Source organism: Epargyreus clarus, unplaced genomic scaffold (assembly GCF_041222505.1).
Source record: "Epargyreus clarus isolate Ecla_fem2 unplaced genomic scaffold, WU_Ecla_fem_2.2 ptg000034l, whole genome shotgun sequence".
In the NCBI taxonomy this organism is placed as follows: Eukaryota; Metazoa; Arthropoda; class Insecta; order Lepidoptera; family Hesperiidae; genus Epargyreus; species Epargyreus clarus.
This window is the reverse complement of record NW_027332239.1, coordinates 8,376,523-8,395,822: the sequence shown is the minus strand read 5'-3', so window position 1 is coordinate 8,395,822 and position 19,300 is coordinate 8,376,523. Positions and strand designations below refer to the sequence as shown.

General features: G+C 38.3%; 1 protein-coding gene across 2 annotated transcripts; it reads left to right on the top strand.

The window, feature by feature from the left end:
• P450 (cytochrome P450) lies at positions 1 to 18,726 on the top strand. 2 transcript variants are annotated; one of them, XM_073091689.1, is made up of 9 exons: positions 1 to 59; positions 8,419 to 8,670; positions 9,337 to 9,562; positions 12,788 to 12,968; positions 15,568 to 15,664; positions 16,125 to 16,311; positions 16,737 to 16,854; positions 17,680 to 17,818; positions 18,415 to 18,725. In XM_073091689.1, the coding sequence occupies exons 2-9, from the start codon at positions 8,553 to 8,555 to the stop codon at positions 18,600 to 18,602; spliced, it is 1,254 nt and encodes a 417-aa protein (XP_072947790.1). In that variant the 5' UTR covers positions 1 to 59; positions 8,419 to 8,552; the 3' UTR covers positions 18,603 to 18,725. The 2 variants fall into 2 exon arrangements, with proteins under 2 accessions (XP_072947790.1, XP_072947789.1); XM_073091688.1 differs by lacking the exon at positions 1 to 59 and adding an exon at positions 7,602 to 7,741 and having other exon boundaries at positions 18,415 to 18,726.
• Positions 18,727 to 19,300: the final 574 nt, after the last annotated feature.

The following is a 19,300-nucleotide window of genomic DNA, read 5'->3' as shown; positions in this document are numbered from 1 at the left end:
CATCATGGCTTGAAGCAATAATTCGTATATCTTTCACGTCCACTTATCAGTGCAAAGACGTATGTATACTTAATTCGTATTATTTTTACAAGTGTCGTCATTATGTCTTATTGAAAACAAGTGATCCAATTTATTTAGTTGTTTCATTATTTGTTATGTCAACCGTACTTATAGTAGAGCACAGGCAATTCATTCTGTTTTGCTATAATAATATAATTACAAAGTAGTGTTAATTATATTTCTTAAATTCAAGAAATTATTACCTACTTATTTTATTTATTTTACAAAATGTGGCTCCTTGGCCGTTATTACAGTCAATTGTGAGTATTTCATATACAGTGTTGTTTTTTGTAACGGAGTTTCAAAAATACTACATTGCTTTGGGGAAAACTACGCATTATGTGTTTTACCGCACTATAATCCCCTCGAAGGCCTTGCTCAGCGCTATGCAGACTATGTAGGACGGGTTCTCTGACAGTATGCGGCCACACATGACATTTCCTTCTGATGGAAGCTGGCAGAGCGATTTGTGCTTTCCCAGAGACCCACAGGTCTGTGGCTTTGCTGGCAACCCCCAGTGAACTATATATTATGCATCAATATTTTAAGAAAATGCTGTACAAACGCTGGCTTTAGAAATATACATTTTATATAAAAGTATTTATTACTTTATTGTGATATATAAATCGGCTGTAGGTATATTTTGTTACAACGATTTTTCAATCTTAACATAATCAGAACAGAATGTAAGCATCTATTAAGTCGTTAATTTCATGTAAATCTGCGTTATCACACAATATGCTACTTGCATAAATTAAACAGGTTATCTCTAAAAATATAAAGAAGTTGAGTATGTACCTATATCTAGATGGAATATGTCCAAGTGTACGTCCGAGAAATTATTTTACGGAACTACGTATTTAGGCTACCGTACCTAAGGGTGAATTCGCGACCCTATTATGCTCAGAAAGAGCACAGAAAAGGACATAGAGTAGATATCTTATATCCCGAAGAAAGAACCGTTGTCGGAATGTAGATAAAACCTGTGACCGTAAGCGAAGCTGCGGGTAAAAGTTAGTTGATTTAACTAAATAAATAAATAGTCATAGGCTGCAACAACTCTGTTTTCTACTTGATTACAATATAAATGTGTTTTGAACTTCATTACAATTTGCAATCTGTTTTATTATTTACGTCGATAATTTTTTTGCCCTCAGTAATGTCAACATACTCCAAATAAGTACACATAGTTATCAGCAATTGAAATGACAAGGAGACCTGTTTTCGAGGCCATATCTAGAACGTTGACGAATACGCGAGCTAGTCCTACTCCTGACCTGTTTTTATTTCGATCAAGTCTTCATTTATATGACAATTTCACTGAGAATCAAGATTTTATTAAGATTAGCTTTCCGATCGCGACCTTGGCAATATTCACACGAGTGTTTAAAGATCACGGAAATATGAACGAACTAGCTAGATAACAACATAATTAGTACTGTCCCACTGCTGGGTACTGGTCTCCTCGCGGAATGATGAAGTTTGGGTAATAGCCCACTCGGACATGGTCGAGAGGCTAAGGTTCAACCACAAGGGTATGACTGCCTTTGATAAAACTAGTGGATTATATACTTAAAATACCTCGCTCGATCTATCATCGTTGACCGATTTAAATAAGTTTACGCGAAGACCAAGCTTATCTATATCCTAAGGCTGACCACCCGCTGGCTACTATCATCCGTATCTTGTTGCGAAGGAGATGCGATAGCAAGCAATTACGTACAAGTTGTTAGCCTCTACGGCTCAAAAATACGATGTGTTGTTTGAGCGACCGATGAGCGCTAAATATTTATTTTTATCGTCACATATTTAATAAATTTGAAAATTCTGTCAACAGCCGATTGTTGACTCTGATTACTAGATACCGAGCAACTTTTGACAGTTAAATGCTACTTCCTACATTTTGCCTACCACAGACAGAAATTTGAAAATTTCTGCCATCTAGAATTTGTTAAATTTCTAAAGCTGCTAGTAACTCAAGCGATAGGCCATAGGCGGTCTGTCCCTGTAGTTTCGGGACCAGAATAGGGCTACGGTAGCCCCTGTCGTAAGAGGCGACTAAAAGGGGGCTTCCAGGGTTGCGGGTGGCAAGAGTGGGAGCTCGAACCGCCCAGCCAGCGGCCCCGGGAAGGACGGCAGTATGTGTGGTCGCATCGTCGTACGCACCAGATGGTGTGGCGAGCTAAAAGCACGCCAAGCTCACCTGGGCGGAGCTCGACGGAGCAACGCGCTAAGAGGGCTCCGGTTGCGTTTCTTTGGAGATCCCGGAGCCCTCTACGCAGCGCCGAGGACGGCCACCGGGGCGTTTTAGTGCGGTAAGAATCCCACATAACCCTACGTCGCTCCCACGATTCCGGGTACCGGGTACGGGTACGGGTTTTGAAGGTTTCCCCCTCGTAAACAAAATTAAAAGGCCATAGGCGGTCAGCTACAAATGATTACCAAGATAGATACAAATATAGTTAATAATTTGCTTGAAATGAAAGACAAATATAGACAATAAGGTTTGACTTTTTAATCTTTTAATAAGACTTAATATCTCACCTTTATGGATCGCATTTGTATTTTAAATGTACATAATTTTTCCATCAGAAAGCAATATTTTACATATTCATGGAGCGAATGAAATACATTATAATATTCATTATACGTATTATGTGCCCGGATTTTTGTTATACCTTTGTATTTAAATTATCTTTGTAAGTTTTTTCTTCGTTTTATATCCAAAGGATGCCAACGGAAACCTATTATTAAAACTCTGCTGTTCGTAGGCATATCTGCAATAATTGACTGTTTTTACAATTGAAATCTATGAATATTATAAGACAAAAAAATAATAAGTCGCCTGCCGCTCCTGTCTATCTGTCTGAAAGGGATAAACTCAAAAAATCCAAACCGAATTTCGCGGTCTTCAAAAATATGAATAATTTAAGTAGGCTTAAGTTTATAACTCAAAGTAAATTAGTTAATTAAGGTTTTGTGAAAATTGGCTGAATTACGACGAATTTTGTTGATTAATAATATAAACAACTATAATATAAGCTCGATGCAACAGACTGATAGATAATATCTATTCACTACGACAGAACGACATTATAGACTGCAGCGCCCCCTGGTGAGTTATTACCGTAACACCTATCTAAGAATAGGCACCAATCAAATCAAACCCCATCACTGAAAACCGCATTAAAATCGTACCAGTGATTTTGGAGATACAAGGTAACATTGGTTTGCACAAACATCCTCTGACCTTAAACGCGTATACCGTCCCCGTTCTGTCGTGGGTAAAAAATACTTTATAAATAAATAGGGTAAACCTTCATCTAGTGAAATTCTCGTTTAAACCGGTTTCGGAGAATAAAGTGTACCTCAAAGAGACAAAAATAAAAACGGTTTTATTGTCTTTTGTTTTTTTTATAATATAGGTGTAGCAGACGAGCATGCAGTCCACCTGATGGTAAGTAGCTACTGCCGCCCATGGACATCTGTAATCAACCCCAGATAAGTTTAAATATTCCTACCTGAGGTCGGCCACAGATGCGCCGCTACCCCTGAGGACTAAGCTGGAACGCCTCGAAAAAGTATGTCTCCCTTACCACACCCTTCAAAACGGAACACAGCAGCGCCTAACACAGCTGTTATTAGGCAGAAATAGGTGTGGCGGTGATGCCGCCGGAGTCGAACCACAAAGGGTTCTACCACCTACAAATCGTTATCGTTATCGTAAAAATAAATGTGATATAAAGTTCATAATAAAGTTCGTAATAGCAGTTAAATCATTTAAAGTTATGGTGTGACTTAATTATTTTAATTGTAGGTATAAAAAATAAATGCATTAAGTGCATTTTAAAAAGTAAGCAAATTATATATTAAAAAGTATTCTAAAAAATAAAACAATTTAACATTAGACTAAAATGTCTAATTTTTAAGTGTCCCACCACACTCCGAAGAAAGAAAACTTTGGACAAAAAATTATTAAAAATAAATTAAAAACCTTCCTTAGTCATTTAGTAGTCGGGAAAAATATTTAAGTGCGTGTTTAGAATATAACGAATAATAGAATAACATTCAAGTACCTCCTTGAATTATATGATCTATTGCATTTTTAAATTGGGAATTCTAAACAACCTATTGACATTATACGTCTAAGTTTCGTCTAAGCCCGAAGTTCTGAGGGAGATCGAGAATTACTACGGACAGTTGTATACTTCTGCACGAGTTCCAGCCCGTAAGACTGTGAACGACAAACGTGCTAAGCTGACCCGACACTACACCGAGGACCTCCCGGAAGTCAGCCTGTACGAGATTAGAGGGGCTCTCAAACAGCTTAAAACCAACAAGGCACCGGGAGATGACGGAATCACAACAGAGCTGCTAAAAGCTGGCGGAAAACCCGTACTAGTGGCGCTCCAAAAGTTGTTCGATTCCGTGATCAATAGCGGAACTACCCCGGAAGCGTGGAGCAGAAGCGTAGTGGTACTGTTCTTCAAAAAGGGCGATAAAACCCTATTGAAGAACTACAGGCCCATTGCGCTTCTGAGCCATGTTTATAAGCTCTTTTCGAGGGTCCTCACTAACCGTATTGCACGCAGGCTTGACGACTTCCAGCCTCCCGAACAAGCCGGATTCCGAAAAGGCTACAGCACCATGGACCACATACACACGCTCCGGCAGATTATACAGAAGACCGAGGAGTATAATCTGCCGCTATGTGTTGCCTATGTGGACTATGAGAAAGCCTTCGATTCTATCGAGACCTGGGCGGTGCTGGAGTCCCTTCAGCGATGCCAGATCGACTATAGGTACATCGAGGTGTTGAAGTGTGTATACAAAGCCGCCACCATGTCAGTCCGAGTACACGATCAGAGGACGAACCCTATCCAATTGCAGCGGGGAGTTAGACAGGGCGATGTCGTATCGCCGAAGCTGTTTACCGCTGCGTTGGAAGATGTGTTCAAGCTGATGGAGTGGAAAGGTCTTGGCGTTAACATCAATGGCGAACACCTCACACACCTTCGATTTGCCGATGATATAGTCATCTTGGCAGATTCGCTGAGGGACCTCAGTAAAATGCTAGGAGACCTCAACAGTGCTTAAGATGAACATGGACAAGACGAAAATCATGTCAAATGTCCATGTCACACCCGTACCGGTAGTTGTTGATGGCACTCCTCTCGAAGTTGTTGACGAGTACATTTACCTGGGACAAACGATCCGGATGGGTAAGTCCAACTTTGAGAGGGAGGTCACTCGAAGAATCCAACTCGGCTGGGCTGCGTTTGGGAAATTACGGAGTATCTTCTCGTCCAAAATTCCTCAGTGCCTGAAGTCGAAATTATTCGAGCAATGTGTGTTGCCAGTGATGACATACGGCGCCGAAACGTGGTCGTTTACTGTAGGCCTAGTTCGAAAGCTCAGAGTCGCTCAGCGTGCTATGGAGAGGGCTATGCTTGGTATTTCGCTACGAGACATGATTCGCAACGATGAAATCCGTAGACGAACTAAGCTTACCGACATAGCTCTCAAAATTAGCAGGCTGAAGTGGCAATGGGCCGGCCACATCGCTCGGAGGACCGATAACCGGTGGGGAAGGAAGGTCCTCGAGTGGCGACCACGCGTAGGCAAAAGGAGTTCAGGCCGCCCCCCGACCAGGTGGACCGACGACCTGAAGAAGACGGCGGGAAACCGCTGGCTTCAAAGGGCATTGGACCGGTTGGAGTGGCGCCAATTAGGGGAGGCCTATGTCCAGCAGTGGACCTCAAAAGGCTGATGGATGGATGGATAGGCCAACGACGGCACTTACAAATTGTCAGGTACAATATTTTTCTTAAACTACTACCGGATCGGAACGCGACCTCTACTGAGCAGAGCCGGTAAGAAACTCAGTGGGTTTGTCTTTTTTTTTAATAATAATTATTCTCTTTTTTTATGCCATCATTTTTACATATAATTAATAAAGCATTAGCTCCAGTATCTTGCTTTACATTTATCTAAAAAAGAAGTTTGTTCAGCAAGATACGCTACACTTTGACATTTTCTTAATACTCAACTAGGAGAGCCCGCGGCTTCGCCCACTTTCTAAGAAAATAACATTACATACATATTAATGAAAATTTGTACCTTCATTGTAATGACAGTGGCGCCATCTGTAGAAAATTGGTCGTACCAACTCAGAAATTCTCGTGGGCTCATGCACAACAACTTTGCTATAGATAATCGCATGATTAAATGCGTAGTTCACGATTCTATGCCTTTATAGAATATAGACATATAGCACAGTACAAATATCTATATATACTGTGAAAAGGGCAAGAAGGAAAAAATACGCAAAAACGTGTTTCGTTTCGTGTAATATACACCGTAACGCCGGGTTATGTGGGATTTTTACCGCACTAAAACCTCCCCGGTGGCCGTCCTCAGCGTTTGGTCGTCCTCAACCCTGATGGAATTTTCCATTTTATTCAATTTCGAAAACGTTATTAAACAATAAAATTATAATTAGTAACAAAATAATTAATAATTATAATATACAATTAATAATTATAAAACTATGTTTTGTGTTATTTATAATTGTTATTGCAATATTTTGTGAAGGAGATAAAGAGTTTTAGTTTTTATTTAGTAAGTTTATTTTTTGCTTTCTTAGGGTTCCGTACCAAAGGTGAAAAACGGAACCCTATTACTAAGACTTCACAGGGCTATATCTCCGGAACCGTAATAGATAGACACTTGCAATTTGATAACAACAAATACTAAAAATAAAATAAAGTTGAATATTAAAGGGGGTCTCCATACAACAAACCGGTTTTTTTCGGCAATTTTCGATCTAACTGTTAAACCGTACAAGGAAGACGGTTGAAATTTTTATTAAATCCGTTTACTACTATAACTGGTATTATAATAAATACAAATAAGAACCATAAAACATATTTTAATACAATTATTTTAATTTTAATACATTCATCATCACCCCAACGCCATCTATTGTTGTGTCATATAACTAAGTATTGTTGAAAATAATAAAATGAATAAAAATAATGAACATTTGGTGGTACGAAAGCCTCCATGTGCGAGTTCGACTCGTACTTGGCGATTTTTTCAATATAGGTAATGAACCTCAGATAAAATAAGGATACTAATTCCCAACGCCCCATGTGCGTTGCTGCCCTAAGGCTAAGACACACTTATCCGAGGCGTTCCAAGCCTCGGATAAGTAGGTAAGTCTTCCACCCCATCACACATACACACACACACCACACCATTACCATTTTATTTATTTAAAATTTATTGCATCACCTCTAAAAAAGAAATGTACTAAAGGGCAAACATAATGCCTGATGGCATTCTCTACCTGTCAACCATTTGCTCTTATTATAGTAAAAAAACTATAACAAATTTATCTACTGAACCCAAAAATCCTTAACAAAGTTTTACGATCAGATAAAGTTTGTTTAGAATAAATAGCCTTAAAATTAAAATAACAAGAACTCATTATGCTCGTCTTTGTGATTATATCAGTAAAAAACACAATTACGCTTTGAGGGCAAGTCTAAGTTACTGAAAATAGTCCGTAGGAGTTAGACGTGCTTCCAGCATCAAACTATGTGGACGATTATTATATTTATTTTCGTAATAATAATTTTGAGAGATACTTTTCAAAGACGCGCCAGTTATCCCCCGGGTAAGAAATATCTCTAAGTAAAATCGATTGAGTACTTTCCCAGATTTTTATATACCTGAAAAAGTAGATAAACATTTTTTTTTTATAATATAAGAGTAGCAGACGAGCATGCAGTCCACCTGATGGTAAGTTGCTACCGCCGCCCATGGACATCTGTAATCAACCCCAGATAGGATTAGATATACCTACCTGCGGTCGACCACAGACGCGCCGCTACCCCTGAGGACTAAGCTGGAACGCCTCGGAAAAGTCTGTCTCCCTTACCACACCCTTCAAACCGGAACACAGCAGCGCCTAACACTGCTGTTATTAGGTAGAAATAAGTGTGGCGGTGGTGCTGCCGGAGTCGAACCACAAAGGGTTCTACCACCTTCAAACAAAAAAACAAACATGCAGTCCACCTGATAATACCCCTGAAGACTACAGTGGAATACTTCTAAATATCTGCCTAGTGTGATTCGATCAGGGCGGTACCACCTTCATACCGGTTATGAAGCAGTTTCTGCATCTCCATCCGAAGGGTACCTTCTTAGGAATGGCTGGAAGAAAGAAATTCTTGTACTACAAGAATTTCGTAACACATGTCCATGGTTACAGACCATTTAGGTACCGTCATATGGACTGCAAGCCCGTTAGATACTTCAGCTTTAAATCAGTATTTTTTACGTTTTTTCCAGGTCCCCTTCAGTTTCCTGTCGTCGGAAATTTATTATCAGTATGGTGGCACCTAAGAAAGTTGAAATACCACCACATATTATGGCAGCAATGGTCCCGGAAATACGGGCCTATACTAGGCCTCCGGTTGGGGCTTATGAACATAGTGGTGGTGTCGGGGAGGCATATGATCAAGGAGGTCTTATCAAGAGAGGTGTTCGATGGGAGACCAGATGGATTTTTCTACACTATGCGAAATTTTGGCAAAAAAATCGGTGGGTTTTTAGCACGCTTTATTAGCTTGACCTGTAATGTATGTATGTATGTAACGGAATCCTTGAACTCGATTTTACCCACTTTGAACGGTGAATTTTGAATTTTGAATTTTGAATTCATCGGGAATTTAAAATTTGGAACACTTATGAAGAATCGACGACAAAACACGATTTTAATCATTTTACCCCGTTCACCTCATGAGAAACATCAGGAATCCGGATGAACGATTTTCCTTGTGCGATTGTAGCGTGGTTTTTAGTTCTTAAACTATAAAAATTTGGTGTATAATAAATAGGACTCTTTATTTATCAAGTATTTAATTACTGTGTTGTAAAACGACCAACGCTTCGTCGTTAATCGTCGTTGAGCCAATGTTAGGCATGAATCTCTTCTCAGAAGAAGATAACATTAGGCCATAGTTACAGGTTGCATTTGCCTAAGTGCGGACTGGTAAACTTCACACCTCTTACAGATCTTCTTTAAACACCCAAGCATGTAGGTTACCTCACAATGTTTTTAGTTTTTTACCGTTATATCCCTTGTAACTTCTAATATTCAAATAGCTCCAATATTCCGTTAAAACGTAAGTTTAATTAACCACAATTGTTATAATAGTTTCTCGAATACTACTACATATTATTAACCACTATCTTGAGTGCTTTCAGGATTGGTATTTTCCGAAGGCGCATTTTGGAATAAGACTCGCCGCACCGCACTACAGAGCTTGAAGAACTTTGGGTATGGCAGCAGAACAATGGAACATTATATTACTGAAGAATGCAAAGCTTTGGTAGAGCTACGCCTTGCTGATGCTGGCAAGCCAATCTACGCTAGCCACATGTTCGACGTGTCCATTATTAACATCCTGTGGAGATTAGTTGCTGGCAAAAGGTGATTTTAACTTTTTTTACATTGTAGTGTATTAAGTACGCTCATAATTAGACACTAAACATAGATTACGAGTACTGGTGTGTCGGGTAGTGGTGCGCATCTGGCGACATCGAGTTAGCTGTCAGTTGATCTGGCACGTCACTCTTAGTGTGGATGCCGTGCGGGTAGGACGGTAGTGAACCGATTGTATTATATTTGTACTAACCGACTTGTACTGAACAAGTGGCGACCCCGCCAGTGACGAAAAACAAGAAGGAATGTGCTAAGAGAATCATAAAAAACTGATTTTAGGGGTAAGTCAGTAAACATCTTCTTGTTATTATTTCTGGCTTTTCATATCTGCCATTGTTGTGCTTGATGTGTTCACCCTTTTGCTGAATTTATAAAAAGTATGCTTGTACATATGTACTCGCGTGAGTCGTTAAGATTCTCTGGCATAATAAATAACATATTTTACTTCAAAAATGTTGTAATTTCCAATCACACGTCGACCTCTTAGGTCATTCTATAATCGCATAATAACCTATTCCAAGGTCACATCTGTCGCACCATTTGTTATGAGCCACTCGCGAATAAAACTCACACCGTAGGACCTTAGTTTTGTGGTAAACCATACTTAATAACACACTACAGCAAAACTGAAAGGACGGTATGACCAAATCCAGTCTGTTACCATAAATAGGTGTGTCCATCTCTTTATAGGTAGGGTCTGGACCAAACTCAACACGGCGCCTTCCACAGGACCCGAAGCCATCGGCATCATAATCATGTTTATTTGTATTTCTTTTCACAGAAAACTCCAACTGAAATAAACTTATAACTATCAATCAAGTCGAAACAATCACCTGAAAGAACCGTCAATGACAACATTAGTCATCAGTATAAAAGCCACTCAAAACCCGTCTATCCTTCTTTAGTACTTCTTGTATAGTATGTGACTTTACAAGAAGTACTTCCATGTTTAAAAATAAATTGAAACACTCCAAATACATGCCAAGGCGCAGCCCAGAAGACCATGAATACAACAATAGGTACATGCAATTGAAGTCTATAAAGAGATGGACACACCTATTTATGGTAACAGACTGGATTTGGTCATACCGTCCTTTCAGCTTTGCTGTAGTGTGTTATTAAGTATGGTTTACCACAAAAGTAAGGTCCTACGGTGTGAGTTTTATTCGCAAGTGGCTCATAACAAATGGTGCGACAGATGTGACCTTGGAATGTGTTATTATGCGATTATAGAATGACCTAAGAGGTCGACGTGTGATTGGAAATTAATCACACAATCATTTCCCAACACAAATTAGTTTTTGCAGATAATTTTAATTTATTATTGAAATAAAAATTATTCTTTAACATTATTCATTAGCCTTGATTATTTTTAAATTGGCTTTACAAAAAAAGAAAAACATGTAATCTACATTATAATTTGTAAAGTGAAGGCTATGAAAATCTTTCTATTTTGGGTTTCATAGTGGTGGAATCTAATCAAATATCTTTATTGCTTCAATGTGGTTTTTACGTGGTTTTTACAACCAAAACAGTCATATTTGTCGAAACGTAAAAACTCCTGGTAAGGGTACTGGTTGAAAGAGTAACATTCCAAAGTATTGACAGTGATACAGGATTCATAGTAAGTAATATTCGATACGTCGCTACGAAGACGTTTCGATGTCTCAGCGCTTGTTGCCATAAGGAAGATACGCGCGGTTTTCAGTAAAACAATATGGTGGCGGGATTGTAAGTTTTTCGTGTTATCGTCGTGGCAATAGAAGTTTTAATTGAAATTACAAAGTTGTTTAATAGTGATAGGGAAGGGAATGGTGCATGAAGCTTGTTGAGGGACAGTGTAAAAGCAGAAGGTCAATTTAATCGATAAATATTACAGATTATTTGGAAAAGTTTTCTAATATATGATATTACTTATAGTCCCATTGTTGATGGTAAACAGTGTATAACTTTGGTTGTGTTCAATTATTTCTGTAATAAAAATAATATTTTATTTTATTTTGTAAAAGGCAGGTGTAGTGTATTAGTACGTACGCTCATAATTAGACACTAAACATAGATTACGAGTACTGGTGTGGCGGGCGGTAGTGGTGCGCATCTGGCGACATCGAGTTAGCTGTCAATTGTTCTGGCACGTCACTCTTAGTGTGGACGCCGTGCGGGTAGGACAGTAGTGAACCGATTTGTATTATATTTGTACTAACCGAACCAGTACATATATAATACAGGAGTAGCAGATGATCACTTCACCTAATGGTATGTGGCTACTGCCGCCCATGGACATCTATAATCAACCCCGGATAGGACTAGATATTCCTACCTGAGGTCGGCCACGGATGCGCCGCTACCCTTGAGGACTAAACTGGAACGCCTCGGAAAAGTATGTCTCCCTTGCCACACCCTTCAAATCAGAACACAGCAGTGCTTAACGCTGCTGTTATGAGGCACAAATAGGTTTGGCAGTGGTGCCGCCGCAGTCGAACCTCAAAAGGTTTTACCACATTCAAAAGGTATTTAATATTTATATAAAAGTATAAAAGTATTTTAAAAAATGACTTCAAAGGGCATTATTGTAATGCTTTTGAAATTAGGCCTTATTTTGGTGCTTTTCTGAAATAATCAGAGTAAAATGTAACCTATTCTTATGAAGTTGGCTGTGGTTGAGTGAACTTCTTGACAAAATATATTCAAAACTGTTAGAACTCTTTAACGTTCGCCTGTATTTTAAATTGAATGACATTATTACATTGATAATCCACATTTTGGAGGCATTTATCCTTTTTTTTATTTTTTTATTTTTTTGTTGACGAGGGGGAAACCTTCGAAAGGTACCCGACGACATGGGAATGACGCCGGGTTATGTGGGATTTTTACCGCACTAAAACCCCCCCGGTGGCCGTCCTCAGCGTTTGGTGGAGAACTCCGGGATCTCCAACGGAACACAACCGGAGTCCTCCTAACGCGGTGCCCTTTTATCGGGCTCTGTCCTGGGAGGAGTGATTACAGCGATATGCGACCACACAAACCGTTGTCCTTCCCGGTGTCGCTTGCTGGACGGTTTGAGTTCCCACTCTTGCCGCCCGCAACCCCGGAAGCCCCTTTTAGTCGCCTCTTACGACAGGAAAGGGATACCGTAGCCCTATTCTGGTCCCGGTACTACAGGGACAGGAGGCATTTATCCTATAATTAATGTATTTTATTTTTATTTTTGAGGTACGATTTGGAGAATGAGCAATTGAAACATCTATGTTATATGATAACAAGATCTTTCCAAGTGGTTGATATGAGCGGAGGTGTCCTCAACTTTATGCCTTTTCTACGACATTTTATTCCTAATCTGATTGGATACACCGAGCTGAAAAACCTACATGGCACCCTATACATGTTCTTGAAGGTAAGATTAAAAAATAGCAAAAATCATGTTTAACTATCATGTTTAAGGTATAATTTGACAAAAACATTTGATGTTGCAATTAGCCTAGTGAAAGTTGAACTCGCACACGGAGGATTCCGTAAAACCAAAATCTTTATATATATATTTCTTATGTGCGTGTGTATGTCACTGAATTCCTCCTAAACGACTGGACTGATTTTGATGAAATTTGTTGTGTGTGTTCAAGGGGACTTGAGAATGGTTTAGATTCACAATTTAGTCCGTGGGAAAAGGTTTTTTTAATTAATTTTTAATTCATAAGTAGTTATAGAATCGGAAACTATGCATTTGATCAAGTGATGATCTTTAGCCAAGTTGTAGTCTAAGAGCGCACGAGGGTTTGGGAGTTGGTAAGACCAATTTTCGGCACCTCTGACATTCTAATGCAGGTACAAATTTTCCGTTTTATGTATGTCATATTATTTCTTTAAAATGCGGGCGAAGCCGCGGGCACCACTAGTTTTTATATATATTTTTTATTTTTAGTTATCCATTATAGTAGCATCCATTGTAGTAAATATATTGTAAAAATTTGAACTGTCTGCGTATTATGGTTCAATAGATAAAGCGAAAAACGTCGAACAATAGGGGTATCTTCTATGGCGAGCTTCATATATTTTCAACTTTTTTTTTAAATGTGATGTAGTACCACCCTTATAGTTTACCTGCATATTCTGTAAAAATTAAGTGTCTATCTATAACAGTTCAAGAGATAGGAACAGACGGACAGACAGGGTAGGCTTAGTAATAGGGTTCCGTTTTAAACGGGTAACTCTAAAAAGATGACGATACGTAATACAGTACCCTTACCAGGAGTTTTTACGTTTCGACAAATATGACTGTTTTGGTATTTGTTTACGTATTGGCCCATAGGATTTCCTAGTTTTGACACAATGCACTAGGGGCGCTGATTGGAATTTGTATGGGCAAATACGTAAACAAATACCAAAACAGTCATATTTGTCGAAACGTAAAAACTCCTGGTAAGGGTACAGTATTGTAACAGCTGTTACCTGAAAATATGAACAATCCGATCGCATCGCAAATATCGTTAGTTAAATACGAATCTCATTACCTTCCAAGGTTACCATTTATGTCATTTACTTTCAAGTTTACTATAAAAGTCTTATTTTGGACAAACGAGATAAAATATTTGGTTCACGGACCTGACATTATTTTTCGTTCAACCCTGGCCCTACAATCTCCCATTACAATAACAAGAGATATACATTGACATCACAATAAAGGTACTGTACTAAGTACTTATCTTTAGCATTAAAGTAAGTATTGGTGTCTGTATATAATTTAAAAAAAACAGTGTTTAAAAGTAGTAGAGATATTTACCTAAGAGCTAAAAATAGATTGAAAGAAAGATTATTTATTTCAAGAACTTAAGCAACAACAACAAATTATAATAGCTACATAATAAACGATGAAATCCAAAACCTACAGAGCTATATTAAAATTGTTAAATGTAACAAAAAAATATTAAAATGTTATTAAATGATTAAGATTAGGTGTTCAGTCGCATACATGAAGATCTTGTCAAATGTCGAATTGGTAGGCAAAATATTGGATAGATTGAATATCAATAACGGAGGAACGCGAATATGTAGGCCACTTACCAATTAGTGTAAAACCGTAAAATAAAGTTGTTTTTGTAGATAAAAATTGTTTATGTAATATCATTAATAACCAATTGTATGTTTTCCTCCGTCTCCAATAAGTTATCTCAAAGAGTCAACCATTCCAGAAAAATCCCATGCATATGGAAATGTATGATAAAAATAATGATTAGGAGTAATTCCGATTATTATATTTTTCCGTTTTATTGTAGAGAAATTGTTCTTTACAATTTCTGTTAAACGTTTTGCGGTCTTATCTATGTTTGACCAGAATGAAAAATATTTTTATGTGGTAGAACCCTTCGTGATGCGAGTCTGGCTGCACCACCGCCACACTTACTTCTGTCTAATAACAGCAGTGCTAAGCGCTGCTATATTTTGGTTAGAAGGATGTGGCAAGGGAGACATACTTTTCTGAGTCGTTCCAGCTTAGTCTTCAGGGGTAGCGACGCATTTGTAGCCCACCTCAGGTAGGAATATCTAATCCTATATGGGTTTGTTTACAAATATGCGTGAGCGGTAGTAGTCACTTACCATAAGGTGGACTGCTTGTTCGTTGACCACTTGCTGCTTGTTAGTTCGTATGTTTGTGAGGGTCGAATCTTGCAACTGAATTTTAAACCATTTAATCGTAACTGATAAAGCAAAAAAATTATATACACATGGTTAGGATGACAATGCACGATTAGCTTAGTGACGTCATCCCAAATCCAATATGGCGAATACCCCAAGATGGCGGACCACTTATATTGTTTGCACCCCTATGATATGGGTATCAACTCAAAGGGTTTTATGATATGATAAGATAGATAAGAGTATTTTCTAAGAAAAACATTAACATTATTTATTACATACAATAATATGCAACATTTCCTTAGTTATGTTTCTAGTGAGATAACGAATACGACACTAACTTCCTTATCAACATATTTCAGGAAACTATTCAAGAACATGAACAAACCTTGGATTCAAATCATCCCAGAGATGTAATTGATACTTTCTTAATTGAGATGTCACAGAACAAGGAATCCTGTAAGTGCTAATTCATCATTTTATTAGTAACGACCCGTGTTGGAGATCGGTTACTATACCGGTCTGATACGCAGTGGGTTCTTGGGTTCGATCCACGGCCTGACAAATATCTAAGTGAAGAATTTAGACCTGAGTGTGAGCCCATTTCCGGGCGCAGGTCTTCTCTCAGAATAAAAGAGATTTAAGTTAGGTTAGGTTAGTTAATTTATCCAATTTTTGCCAAATATCGAAGTTTCACAATTTCTAGTTGGCAGAATTTGTCAAATATCTTTGGTAGAAAAATCTTTGGACAGTTCGATAGTTGTAATATTTTGTTCTAAGCGTCTTCACATCGAGGGATCGCTAAGTAAATTCGAGTAGTATACTAAAAGTAAAAGTATACTAGAAGTAGCTTGATTTTCCTACCTGGTTTGTCTGGACCTCTAAATAAAATTAAATCATCAATATGTTACAACTTCAGTTACAGAAGAAGAGCTGCAAGTAATTTGCTTGGATTTCCTCGAAGCTGGCGTGGAAACTGTCAGTAACACTGCAGGATTCATGCTGCTCTACTTAGTGAGGGACCAAGAGTTGCAACACCGCTTGAGGATGGAGATTGACGCAGAAATAGGCCACTCTCGACTACCGGCGCTGAGTGACAGATCCAGGTATCTAATCTATATTGGTAGTGAAGAAACTATCGCCTCGAAATATCTTTTTGTAGGGTTCCATAACCAAAGAAACACGAAACCCTATTACTAAGAAAGACACTTGAAATGTTTACAGAATATGTATAATAGTGGCCGCTATAACAACAAGTACTAAAAATAAAAATATTTAAAATAAATGGGGGTCGCATTTCAAGAAACCGCTATTTTTCGGCGTTTGTCGATTTATCTAAATCGCGAAAAAGATATGACAGTGATATCTCCCCGGTCGTATTACACTTATTTAGCGAAAGCACTCCGTGCTTCTTGAGCTTAAAAATATTCTATGTACCTATATGTATAGAGATAAACCTTAACATGAGGGGCATAAATGTAACAAAGCTTGTAAGATTTTTAAAAGTAATACGTAACGAATATGTCCTCAGAATGGTGTACACGGAAGCTGTAATTCTAGAAGCGCTTCGCATATCAAGCGTTGCAGCTGTGGGTATTCCTCATATGGCACTGGAAGATGCTCCACTCGGAAATTACGTCATACCTAAGGTATTTATGGAGATTGGTATGACATTAGACACTTATCCACATATTTCCCATATTTTAAAGTGTTACGTGCTGCTATGTTCAGTATAAACTATTGAAGTGTGGTAAGGGAGACATATACCTATATCCAAGGTGTTTCAACAGTCCTTAGCAGTAGCAAAACATGTGGCCGAGCTCAGGTAGCGCGTTGCGCAGTTAGATGTCTAATTATTTGAGTATAACGTTCATGTTACATAAATACAGATACCTAAGATATACTTCGTCGTCAACCCATTACTGTTCGACTACTGGGCATGCGTCTCCTGTCAGAATGAGAAGGATTCTGTCAGCGCGCTAGACTACCTATACTTCACATACCTAGGAGATTTTTTTTATAAATCTCTTAGGTATGCGTTTCCTCACGATGAATTCCTTCACCGTTAAAGCAAGTGATAATTAATTTGTAATCTAAATATATATAACTCAAAGGTGACCGACTGGCATAGTCATCTATCAACGCACAGCCCAAACCACTGGACGGATCGGGCTGAAATTTGGCATGCAAGTTGATGTTATGACGTAGGCATCCGCTAAGAAAGGATTTTGATCAATTCTACCCCCAAGGGGATAAAATAGGGGATGAAAGTTTGTATAAATCTTCTTAGTTAATAATATTACTTCGTAACGCGAGCGAAGCCGCGGGCAAAAGCTCGTACGCACATAATATTGAAAAGTCATGGTGCATGGGAGGCGAACCTCGGTCCTCGATCGAGAGGCCGAGTTTCAAATAATAGGCTATCTAATCATTATTTTACATATACTTAGATAAATATTGCATGTGCATTGCAGGGCACATTAATTCTTCTCTCCTTATACGATCTGCACAACGGATCGCATTGGAAGGATCCGGCGGCATTCCTACCTGAACGCTTCCTGACCAAAGATGGAAACCTCATACAAGACGACTGGCTGATGCCCTTCGGATCTGGTAAGATGAATGGTATATATAGAAATTAGCATAGGTACGTATCAGAGTATATTACATGTTGTAAAGGAGAGTAAGATTTTATTTCTGTAAGCTAATTTAATGGATAAATAGTCGCTTGCATTATCTGTCTGGTTAATAATATTTACAAAATATTTTAAACTAGACTGATGTTTGAAGAATTTTTTGTAGAAATGTATAGAAATCCGGTTTTGCTATATTATGGGGTAATCTTGAAAACCGCTATACTTATTTTGCCATACGATATTACCGTATGACTTCAAATTCATTGACACTGAAGAAGATTTTCTCTGATGCATACCTTTTATGTTGTTCCATTCATCAGCCTTTTATACTGCTGGACATAGGCCTCCTAAATAGCACCACTCTAACCGGCCCCGTGTTCTCTGAAGACAGCAGTTTCCCGCAGTCTTCTTCAGCGTCGGTCCAGCAGATCATGGCAATCTATGCTCTTTTTTTCTAAAATCAAAGACCGTACTTATGAACCGTGTTATGTCAATTATGACCGTGTATTCTAAGTAGTGTTAAAGTTTCATGTAATTAGTATTTAAAATTTCATTTATAACTATATGTTTTAGGAAAAAGACGTTGCATCGGCGAAGGGCTAGCCCGATCAGAATTATTCCTGTTTCTGACCCACTTGCTGCAAAAGTTCCATCTGAAACTGCCGAAAGGAGACCCTTTACCAACCACAGAACCGATAAACGGTATCACCCTAGCTGCTAAGGACTTCAGAGTTATATTTGAACCAAGGAAAATATATTAATTAGACCTAAATAAAGCACCTGGTAATGTAGTTTATACTTATAAATCAATAATATTTTAAAATTTTATTTTGTTATTAAATTTATTATGGTAATCAGCATTGATCAGTATTTTATTAAAAATATATTCTTAAATGTATCAGTATTATACTAAAAAGAAATAAATGTTTGAGGTTTAGACATACCTTCATTAAAACCTTGATTTTTATCTGAAGCAATAAACGGCTTATGTTAAGGTATTAAACGGATATAAAGAAAATTTCGGAAATCGGAATCGAGAATCGGAATTTACAAATTCAGACAACTTGAAGCATCTCCATTCAAGTATCACCTTATAGCATAAAATTAATGAGAGGAAATGCAAACCTATTCTAAATATACAACGAATCTATTATTATAACCAGAGTGAAGTGTGTATTGAAGATTCTTCTATATACAAATAAGTTGAAGGTGGTAGAACCTTTTGTGGTTCGACTCCGGCGACACCATCGCTACACCTATTTCTGCCTCCTAACAGCAGTGTTCTGGTTTGAAAGTTGTGATAAGGCTCACATACCGAGGTATTCCAGCTTAGTCCTCAGGAGTAGCGGCGCGTCTGTGGCCGACCTCAGTAGGAATATCTTATCCTATCAGGGTAGATTACCATCCATCCATCCAGATCCATGTGTAGCAGTAGCCACTTACCATCAGGAGTACTGCA

Coding starts and splice junctions, on each gene's coding strand:
- P450 (XM_073091688.1), top strand. CDS start 7,663: ATGTGGACGATTATTATATTTATTTTCGTAATAATAATTTTGAGAGAT. Junction 8,671..9,336: donor AAATTTTGGCAAAAAAATCG/GTGGGTTTTTAG, acceptor GAGTGCTTTCAG/GATTGGTATTTTCCGAAGGC. Junction 9,563..12,787: donor AGATTAGTTGCTGGCAAAAG/GTGATTTTAACT, acceptor TTTATTTTTGAG/GTACGATTTGGAGAATGAGC.